General features: G+C 38.9%; 2 protein-coding genes across 2 annotated transcripts; one reads left to right on the plus strand and one right to left on the minus strand.

Annotated features, from left to right (window-relative positions):
- Positions 1-2,287: 2,287 nt before the first annotated feature.
- Positions 2,288-6,413, plus strand: mitfa (melanocyte inducing transcription factor a; the record flags this gene model as incomplete). Its single annotated transcript, XM_083971552.1, has 9 exons — positions 2,288-2,320; positions 3,069-3,281; positions 3,381-3,476; positions 3,604-3,712; positions 4,119-4,202; positions 4,570-4,626; positions 4,865-4,940; positions 5,183-5,330; positions 6,009-6,413. The coding sequence occupies 9 exons, from the start codon at positions 2,288-2,290 to the stop codon at positions 6,411-6,413; spliced, it is 1,221 nt and encodes a 406-aa protein (XP_083827678.1).
- Positions 6,414-8,352: 1,939 nt separating this feature from the next.
- Positions 8,353-11,387, minus strand: eevs (2-epi-5-epi-valiolone synthase; the record flags this gene model as incomplete). The annotated part of the gene is made up of 5 exons (XM_083971267.1): positions 8,353-8,450; positions 8,648-8,900; positions 8,986-9,225; positions 9,729-10,362; positions 11,248-11,387. The coding sequence occupies 5 exons, from the start codon at positions 11,385-11,387 to the stop codon at positions 8,353-8,355; spliced, it is 1,365 nt and encodes a 454-aa protein (XP_083827393.1).
- Positions 11,388-11,610: the final 223 nt, after the last annotated feature.

The following is an 11,610-nucleotide window of genomic DNA, read 5'->3' on the forward strand; positions in this document are numbered from 1 at the left end:
GTGAGTTTGAAACATCATCATCATTATGGATTTAATGTGCTAAAGAAACTTTTCAAATACACAAGAGATAGCTGTATGAGGACATTGTCTTTGAATGCAACTTAACCCCATACAATTCCTCAAATTGGACTGAGCATAGTTGCCCGTGGACTAAATAGTACAGAAAAAGAAGATCAATTTAACATGAACTATTTGGAAAACACAACTTCATGTTAAATGGACTGACTGTACTGTAGGGACAAAGGGCCTTCAGCTTCACAGAAGTTCATGTCTGTGAAAGCAGATGTATTTGACAATGCTGTTTCTTGTGTGCTTGGTTATTCTGCAGACTCCTGCCAACTAAATCCATCCACCCATCCATCCACTAGGGGTTGGAGCCAGTCCCAGGCTGACATGTGGTGGTCGGGTCCACCCTGCAGGTCACCTATCTATCATAGGACATATAGAGACAGTTTATACCTTAGAGGAATTTGGAGTCACCAATCAACCAGACATGCAAACTAACTGCTAAACTAAATATTTGGTTTATTTATTCTTATTTTTCTTTATTTTCACATAGTTTTTCCCAAATGTAATTTATTATCCTTATTTTGCTAATCATGAAGCTATAATTTCTGAGATTCAGAATTTCTTATTTTAGGTACAATAGTAGAGGAAGCATTTGCTACTATTTCCTCACATTAACACTTCCTTCAACACAATATTTGTAACAGGTGTTTTTCCTGCATAATGTGCAACTTCAAACTGCAAACTTAAAAACAAGTCTTAGAAACACATGAACTTGTGAGGTGGTTTTTCAGACAAATTGATGAAGCAATATTTTTGCAGAATTGAAATGGAAACACATTTTTTTCTCTGGATCTGTGACGCATGCCATATAATGCCCCAAGGAACCAGCTCCAGTTAAGAGACAGACTGCTGGAAATCTGTCGTCACGTTTAATTGGAATGATATCGTGAGAGGACAAAACTCAGCTTTATGCGCATAACATCACTTAATGGAACCACAGACCATTAACAATTGTGTTTTTGTCGCCTTTTCTATTTATGGAAACCTTGCTAGTGTTTTCTGGGCTCCTCTCCTCATTACAACATGTGAAGAGCCACTATTAAGAATGTGTCTCGAGTCAAAGTTGGGAAACAGGTCAGGAAGACCAGGGGAAAGGTCTGTTTTTTTTTGCTTTTTTTTTTTTTTTAATAAAGTGCTGCTGTTTTTATATTCAGTTTTAAATATTGATGTTTTTGCACATCCCGTTCCTCAGGACAAATCTAATGAAAGAATACATTTTTTTGATCACTGAACACACTGCTCCAAGCTGAATGAATTTGTGGTGCTGTAGCTTGTAGGTAGTCATCCTGCTGCTCCTGCTTGCGCATCTTGAACCAAAGGCACTATCACTCTTGTTTACACCAGCACTGGTGCTCCACCACTCAAATCAGACTACAATATTAAGTCAATGACCACGCCCTCTGGGCCCCTTTGCAGTGCACCATTGACTGTGTGCGGCGCCATGATCAACTGATTCACAAAAAAGAAAGCCTATAAAAAGCTTTTGGAGGAGATAAACTCCCATTGACTGCTGCTATGTTTCTAATCTCAGGGGGGGATTTCAAATGCTTTCTAGTACAAAGAGAGATGGACAATGCCACATCTGAAGAGTCAAATGTAACATGTTTCTCTGCACCCTAAGGCCTGCAAATACTGTCAGCTTGATACTGTCAGCTTGAATGAGGCCATTCACCTTGTTTACCCTACAAATGTGACTGCATAACAATTCACAGTTAAATGCAATTAACCTCTGAAACTCCCAAAAAAATGGGTTATTGGTAAACACACCATACATTTGGGTTTTAATATGGCTGCTTTGTTGAAAGACAGTGGTGTCAATTGTGTCACTGTTGCTCAGAACAAATAATGTTTTATACTAGATGAGCAGAACTAAAGATTAAATGTTAGTTGGCCTTAAGCAAGCTTCAGTTCGCAGACTACTTGCAAGATAGTAGAAAGACTCCTTTGTGAGCTGGATGTGGTGACGTCAAATGGGCTCTATAAAGACATAAATTCATAGTTTAGCTGGAACAACAAAGCAGTGGGAGGATGAGTCTCAGTGTCCTCCTCCATTTCTTAACTTGCATAACTAATGAGCCTTCAGTCCTGGATAAATTAAGCAGGACTAGTGACTGCTCTCAAATTTGCACAAACTAGCTTGCCGTCTGCACTGTAGGCTAACAAGATAAAGGGATTATATACTGTATAGACTGTTTTTATTGATTACTACTCAAATAACATGTTGGAGATGCTTGAATACAGCCACTATCAGGTGAGAATGGTTGATCTTTTTCTATTTCATGTATGTCGTTTAAAAAAAAAAAAAAAGAGTAAAAAAAAAAAAACATTTTTGGACTAAAATAGAGTGAAGCTAATGTTTCATCTCTATCTCATGGTTGAAATACGTACAGATAATGTCGATAATGTAGAAACACTCCCTCAACACATTTTGCAGCTGTTGATCTTCAGAGAACTACACTGTAACACCAGGCGATGTGAATTGTTTGTATATTAAATTGTGGAGATGCTGCATGGCTGTAAATGGTCACAGATCATGTGACAAAGCTTAAATGCTCCACGGTGTCCTTTCTGTGGTGACGAGACATTTAGTCCGCACTAAATACAGTTATCCAGCGTCACGTTGTTGAAATATGCATTGTATGTTTAGAATAAAAATAATGTCATTTGAACACAATTTAAAGCTCCAGTGTCCTTAGAAATGGTGTGTTTAGGACCAGCATATTATTATAGTCCAGCTTGATTCTCCAAAGTTTAGGATTAACAGATTCTAAAACATCTTCAGATTTTACTTCAAGTTTTTTGTTTCTTTTAAATGTTGCACACAAAGAAAATTATTGATGTTTGAATTTTTTTTTCCTTTTAGGGTTTAGCCATTGCTTGTTGTTTTTCAATCCCTGTCTTCTAATCAGTTAATAGGAAAACTTTCATAAACAGTACTAGACTTCATAATGCAACTGAAACTGAAAATCTCCTCAAATGTCTTCGTCTGGCTCTCACAGGTGCAGTCCCACCTGGAGAATCCAACCAAGTACCACATCCAGCAGGCTCAGAGGCAGCAGGTGAGGCAGTATCTTTCCACCACCCTGGGTGGCAAAGCTGGCAGCCAGTGCCCCAGTCAGCCCCCCGAGCACGGCATGCCGCCCGGGCACGGCAGCAGCGCCCCCAACAGTCCCATGGCCCTGCTCACCCTCAGCTCCAACTGTGAAAAAGAAGTACGCAGGCACACTCACTTCATCACACTCAGAGATCCTGACAAACTACAACTACACAGATCTCTCATTTCTAATCATATGTGATTTTCTGTGATGCAGATGGATGACGTCATTGATGATATTATTAGCTTGGAGTCAAGTTACAATGAAGATGTTCTTGGACTGATGGACCCAGGGCTCCAAATTAACAACCCGGTAATTTTTTCAAGTAGAGATCTTGTTCATGACTGCAAAGGGATTATATCCATTTATTAAACAATACATAATTGTTATTCATATTTTTTTTAATAAAACATTGGATATTTTATTTCATGCTCTGCAGCTCCCTGTGTCTGGGAGCCTTCTGGACGTGTATGGAAATCAAGGACTTCCACTCTCGGGCCTCGCCATCAGCAACTCCTGTCCACCCAACATTAAAAGGGAATACACAGGTAAAGCACTGAGAAAAACATGTTAATACTATCTTACTGTTGATTTACTGTTCTTAGGCTCCATATGGGCTGACTGGAAGTGGGGGCTATAAATTCAGACTATGAAATCACTTGACAGTCAATGTAGCATGCTTAACTGTGACTAGTAAGTTCATAAATCTCAGTTCATCATGTAGTCAAGTCATAGTAAAAAACACAGAATGGAAAGTTTGTCATTTGTCTTAAGGTCTGATTCATTAACTTTTCATTTGTACTGTAATATTGTTTAATCAAGGATTAAGAGAAACACATGTCCATCATACTGCACAGATGATAGCATTACTATAGGGCCAGTGTTAATATTGTGTGCAATTTGGAAATGCACAAGATACCATTAAGCCAATTATTTGCCAAATAATTACTCCAGCTCCTGGCATGAAGCAAGTACTGGACAAGCCTGGATCCTGTGGCCAGTATGAAAACTATCAAAGGCAAGAGGGCTTTCCAGTAGGTAAGCAAAGCAAAATCAAAAGTTGATGTTTTTTCTTACACTGTAAAAGCTGTTTTCAATCTGATTTCCAGAAACTGTTCATCAAGTATTTTTTGTATGACTGAATCGCACACAATATGAATAAACTGTAACACTAACTACTGAGAAGCTAATTGTGATAATCTTTTCTAGTCTTTTTTCTCTGTACTTCTCAGAATGTGTCAATGATTTCATGTTAGCTGTGTTTACGTAGCAGAAAAAAAACACTGACAGATTTTTTTGTACAGTACATCAAATACTACTGTGCAATTATTTGTAAGACCCATCTAATCAAATAGTGATGATTTCTCAAAAGCTCTTGACATTCATGTTTCTCTATGTTTCACAGAGGCTGAAGTCCGTGCTCTCGCTAAAGAGAGACAAAAGAAGGACAATCACAACTTAAGTAAGTACAATGAATCCAATTTTTATGTCTGTTTAATCATTTGGAAGCAGTATTTCAAAACGTTAATTCATCAGGGATGCATTTTTTTCTAAAAAAAAATGGAAAATTTCAATGATTGTAAACTGTAAAATAATGATTTATATAGATTTGTTTTGTGGCCTATAATACAATATAGACTAACTGCAAAGACTGGTTTGCCATGTTGCTGTACTAACTGTTTATTCTCCTGAAATTGTAGTTGAACGAAGACGGAGATTCAATATCAACGACCGCATCAAAGAGCTGGGAACTTTAATACCCAAGTCAAATGACCCGTGAGTTTTTTTTCTCTCTCTCTCTTCATATTAATGTGTATGAATTCCAGCTATCGTTTTGACTGTCTATTCATTAACTTTTTTTTTTTTTTTTTTTTTTTACATACTCTTCATGTGTCCAAGCGTCCTTAAAGTTTGAGTGCAGTGATTATTTGCTCAGAGGGCCGTAAAGAATCCTGTGCTGTTCTGGTCAGCTGGTCAGCTGACTCTGACTGTAGATCTTTGTCTCCTGTATACCCCAGAGACATGCGCTGGAATAAGGGCACCATTCTGAAAGCCTCAGTGGACTATATCAGGAAGCTACAGCGGGAGCAGCAGAGAGCCAAGGAGCTTGAGTGCAGACAGAGGAAGCTGGAGCACGCAAACCGCCATCTGATGCTCCGCATACAGGTGGGTGAGACAGAGACAGCGAAAAAGATTAACACAACAGTTCAATGAAATCCCCTCATCAAATGTTCAAGTCATCGAAAAAAGGTTAGACATGCACCAGTGCAAAGTGTTCCAGGGTATTTAGTTTTTATGTTCATACTCAAAGCTAAAGTTAATCCGATAATTCCAGCAAGGGACATAAATTAAAACTTGCTTCTGTCCCATAATTATGGAAACCCATTTCCGCCAGAAAAAAAAGAGAGAGATAAAAAGTCAATATTATGAGATAAAAAGTCGAAATTATGAGATGAGAACGTGTGCGCCTCAATGGCAATGTTGTTTTGGTATTGGGTCGAGCATACAGTAAGTTACACTCTAGAACAGAAGGTGGCGGTAATACAAAATACATTTTTTGGATTATTAGAAGTACATCCATTTATTCTGATTTTATATGCTGCTCCATGCTCATTTTAACATTAACTTTATGTGTTGTTCCTGCCTTGTTGTGTGTTGTGTTTTCACAATAATATTTCTACAGTTGCTGTTATTATTATCTTTTTTTTAAGCTATTACAATTTTTCAGTGTTTTGTTGTTGTTTTTTGTCCGTAAAGTACTTTGTGTTACATTAGTGTGTGTATGTGTGTAGTACTAGTGCTTTTAGGAGTGTTGATGTTATGGTTACCTCTTTATTCACGTAGGAGCTGGAGATCCAGGCCCGAGCTCATGGTCTCACAGTGGTGTCATCCTCATCTGTCTGCGCGTCAGAGTTAATGGCACGGGCCATCAAACAGGAGCCTGTCCTCGGCGAATGCCCCTCAGACCTCTACCAGCACAGCTCGGCTCCTGACATGTCCCCCCCAACCACACTGGACCTCAACAACGGCACCATCACCTTCGACCAGATGCCTGCAGATTCTGGGGACACTGGCCCCTATGGAAACTCCAGGACCTGTAAAATGAAGGAACTGGTAAGGGAAAACACCATGTCGTCAATTTCCCCAACTGACCCCCTCCTGTCGTCCATGTCCCCGGATATTTCCAGCAACGTTAGCAGCCACCACAGCTCCAGCTCCAGTATGGAGGATAAGGACCATGGCTGTTAGCACTATATCCAGTGCCGTGGATCACATGGCCACCACTCTGACACTCTCTGTCTGTAGCATCTCATCAGTCAGGCACCAACATTAAAGTGACTTACAGGTGTACGCTTGGCTAAGTGGATTAAGAAATTCATAAGATAATTTCATGTATTACATATTTTAGTTCCATTATTATCCTGAGATGTTGTATGTTACTGTGACCTTTCATTCATTTCTTTATTGTAGGCAGAGTATTTATGCCATCCTATAATCTTGATTCTCCATAGGACAGTTCAGAACTACCCGACAAACTAATTCAAGGTGGCTGAGAAATATGTCCACAACATGCTGTCATTAAACACTGGTCGACTTGATACAATTTTTTAATTATTCTCTTTTTTTTTGTAACTTTTGATATTTTTCACACATATAGAGCATACTGAACTGAGGCACATACAAAGCTCAATAAATTAGCAAAGTTGACAGGAAAAACATTACTGTTTTTAGACAGATTTTAAAAGTATACCCAATCTCATAAAATCCACTGAATTAAACATTAAATTAAATAAAAACTGTTTCTTAACATATATGAATGTATATAATTTTTTACCCTTTGCTCTTGAATGTATTCTGAAGAAATAGCAAATCAAATATCATTAGTATTATCATCATTAAAGTATTTTATTATTAATATCTCTTATTTATTTTGTATTATTTTCTTATATTCATTTAATGAGAGACTATTGTGTTTGTACCAGTACTTAAAATGTTTTTTTTCTCTGAATTTTTTTATTTCAAAAATGCCCCCCCCAAACAAACGAATTGATCTCAGTATCAGTTATCAAAGCTTGAACTGTCATTCATTCTATGCCCTAGTTTTGATGATTGAAGGTAAATTCATCATGGAAGGAAATGTAGTCTATGAAAATAGAGGGTATATTGATTATGTATTTGTGACATGATACACCATCATACTATGTTTATAATGAATGTAAAATAAAATTGAAGAAATTAAAAAACAATGTTGTTTATGCTAACAAGGACTCAGAGCGGCCTTTGCAGACATGTATCACTGAATGTACACAGAGTTTAATCTTTGTTTCTTTGTGATGTTTGTTCTTGCTAATATTGTACAAACAACACTTTGGATGCAAATATGTTGTAACCAGGGTTTTTGTAAAAAACAAAGAAGAGGAAGAAAAAAATGTGTTTGGTGTTATGTGTAAAAACTACAGTAGAACCAATCATCTCAATTTGTTACCTCTGCACTATCAACTACTCCACTGATATTTTGACCCCTTTCTCCCATACATTTATAGGAAGTCTCTGTGAAACACACACACACACACACACACACACACACACACACACACACACACACACACACACACACACACACACACACACACACACACACACACATGCATGGATATTCTAAACATAATATTTAAGGTAATAATGCCTGAATTTTAGAGGTACGTTTAAACTGAATTTCACTTTGCTCGTAAAACCCCAGCAGTTACAATCACCATGGCAATCTCTGAGGGCAGATGTGTTTTGGAAAGACGGTTAGGATGTTTGTTGTGTTAATCACCAACTTTACTGTCAAACACCAGGATGATCATGTACTGTGTGTCTGTGAAGGAGTAAAAAGCTGAGTAATGGCACACTAAAGAAAGACAATGTCACATATGGAAGTTTATACGCTCCCACTGGCATCAGGACACCCATCTATCTAAACCTCCTGTATTTGGAAAGTGCTTTGAGAAATTTCAGTTATGAATTGGGCGCTATAGACACACATTAAACTTGATTTAACTTGACAGAAGTGTGTGGAAACAGTAAGAGTTGTTTCAGATTTTGACTTTATTTTTTGCTAAACAATATGAACCGTAAAAAAAAAAATTACATATATATTGTTATACACTTCAGGGTAAACTGATGCAGTGGTGGTATGGTCAGGTTATGAGCCACAGATGCTGTAGGAGGAGGGGCTCAGCTCATCACACCATTTTTGGTACGCTCTGTTCAGGATCTCGTAAGATGTGTTGTTGAAAATTTCTGCAACAAAGAAAAGAAAAATGCTTTATCAGTATACAGCATTGATATATTGATGTGGACATAACAAGCTCATTGTTTGATTACAACCTATTAGCAAGTAACATGTTATTCCGACATATCATAACCGAACTCCCAGCCCTATATTTTACATTTAAAATGTATCACACTCCTTTCTGTCTCACTCTGATGCATCTTACCTCCTTTCCCAAGACCAACTGGCAGAGGCATCCTGGCCAGACCACCAGAGTGCTTCAGCCTGTCCTGCAGAGACTTCTGTATGAGCTCCATCGTGCATGCCTCATGCCAGACGGGCAGCTCCAGGGCCTCCATGCAACCGATGATCCTTTGCTTCTCTTCTTCTGTCAATAGACCACTCTCTTGAGACACAAAAACCATGTATGACATGTCAATGTTCACCGCCTCGCCATGCAGCAGAGATGGGAGAACTTTCTGTAAGGAAAAGAAAAATGTGACAATGTGAAGATATATATATTACTGTAATACAGGATAAAGATACAACCTTGGGATCACTTACCATCTCTAATGCTGGACTGATTAGGTGACCAAAGTCAACAAGTCTGTTGAGGTCATCCTCCCAAAGGTTTGGTGCAAGCTCTTCAAGCATGGTCATGATAGCAATACGAGTTGCCTGTGATGCAGGCTGCAAGCAGTTGTGCTCGTCGACACTATTATCAGCCTGGAATTTTGTGTCCAACAGCATGCAGCCATGTTTCTCAAGAAGCTCAAACAGGCCTCTGTGCTTCATCAAGGCCATCTGCAAAAGAACACAGGAAAAGTCAATATGCAGTTCTAAGGTGTGAAATTAATCTAATTCTTCCCCATATAATCTTTCTATTAAAGCAGAAGTAAGCGATCCGGTCGTTTTGGCTAACTTCTTGTCAGCCGATGGAGTCAGCAGTCCCCGCCCTCGTCCCTACGTCACCACATTCACGCGCATCCCTTGGCTGCACACACAGAGAGGACGGTCCCTTTATGCCGTTCTCTCTCCTCATTGGATAAAGGTTGTAGGATACAAGGAAAGTTTTCTCCTCGGCTTACAGCAGAGCAGAGTGACTGACAGACCCGTGTTTCAGACCAAACACTCTATATAAGTGATTGCTGTCGGAAGATATAACTATTTAAGACTTATATTAACACAAACATTCCGCTTACTTCTGCTTTAAGTTACTACTTTAATCATCAGAGGAAGTTAAAACTTGGTGTTATCATGTTAATCTGTTATTATTTAACCTTTTCTCATCTGGGGCTTTAACGTACCTTTAACATCTCGGCTAGGCCGTTGGAGATGTGTCTTCGAGGAACAGTTTTTATGAAAGACAGATCAAGGAAGACAGCAGTGGGAGGAATGTAGGCACCCAGCTTGTTCTTGCAGTTTGCAAAGTTAACCCCGGTCTTTGCCCCCACGCTGGCATCAATGTAGGAGAGCAGAGTGGTCGGGACCCTAATGTAGGGGGTGCGCCTCCTGTAGAGTGAGGCGGCCAGGCCCACAATGTCCAGGCACACCCCTCCACCTATGGCAATGATGGGCTCTCTGCGACGGTCAAGGGAGAAGTTGTTGACCTCTTCTAAGATCTTTAAGGCCATTTCCATGGATTTGTTCTCCTCAGTTGTGGGTAGAGCCAAGATCTTGTGTAGGACATTGTTGGCCTCAAAGTACTCGGTTATCTTGGCACCATAGATTTTGTACACTTCCTGGTCAACAACCACAAAGCGTTTGAGTTGTTTGCTCAACTTTTTAGTGTCCTCCAACTGCTGTGGGTCGGTCATGTGACCCAGCAGAAGTGTGTCATTGCACGGCTCCAGCAGGTTCCGAGTCTCAGTGACCTTATAGGTGAAGACAATGGGGCTGACCACTGTCCAAGTTATGTCCTTTTCTGTGACACTCTCGTAGCTGAGACACAAAAACATACACAAAAAAAATGTATTATAATCTCATGAATACTGCCAGTGCTTTCTGCGTAAGATACCAGTTAGTATTACAGCTTGTTATGTTAATACAATGCATTAGTCTAATCACAAGGTTCCTCTATCTACTGCAAGTGTTGCTGAGGTTTTGGCTCTTTTTAGGCATCAGGGTACAGGACAGCCATGTGCAATTGCACATGAATACAAAACTTGCACCACACAAATTTACGGTCATAACAAATTAGGAATCTGGACAGAATTAAAACACCTTCTTCCAGAATTTACAGTTTCCTGTTTCCCTGTTAGTTACAGTAGCACTGATATGTGCAACCTGCCATTTTCTGTCCTGGAAAACTACATGTGTTCAGACAGCTCTCTAAATGTGTTAGTTTGATCGACAGTAGGGTTATTATTCTTCATGTGTTTTCCCTAAAGCCAGAATTTTTTTACAGCAGCTGTCACATTACTCATACAAACATGAATAACCTAGGGCCAAAATCCAACTCAAGAGTGATATCTGAGATGCTGGTCTACCTGGTTGACAAAATCTGTGTCGTCAAAAAAAAAAAAAAAAAAAAAATATATATATATATATAATTCGTACCTGCCTAACCTGGCCTTTTCCCAAAAACATTATGTGTGACTGAGGAAAAAGTCATTGTTAACAATAAACTAATAGGGGAAAAAAACACAGTTTTTATGAAAAATCACACCACTAGACAAATATGTAAAAGAAAAGCTAACAAAAAAGAATTAAACAAAACCAGCACAATACATTCCCTCCATTACCTATATTAAACTCTGTAAGATGAGTGTGAGAAAGATAAAAAAAAAAAGAAAAAGAAAAAGAAAAGAAAAGTTGGATACTCACATTTTTGCAGCAGAGACATAGTCAACTTTGTCCCTGTTCACCTTCTTTCTCAGTTTGCGTTGCCATGTACCTTTGACCCGCACTAGGCTGAACTCAGTTTTCTTTCCTTTATTTTTACCTTCAAAATGACCCCTCCCCATTCTTTTTGTGGTAACTTAAGGATTACGGATACAGGTGTGGAAAAACAGTTAACAGTTTGAATGAATGTCACTTTCAGAAGTCTTTATACTGTATGTAGAATTTAGAGGATGTCCCTGAGACAAGGGTGGAGCATCGTCTTTCAGTGTGGCATGTTGTCACATGTAGTAACCCTTATACAATTTTTTGTGTAACTGGGCATGTGGGGAATCCACATTACTAAAC

Source organism: Trachurus trachurus, assembly GCF_905171665.1.
Source record: "Trachurus trachurus genome assembly, chromosome: 5".
In the NCBI taxonomy this organism is placed as follows: Eukaryota; Metazoa; Chordata; class Actinopteri; order Carangiformes; family Carangidae; genus Trachurus; species Trachurus trachurus.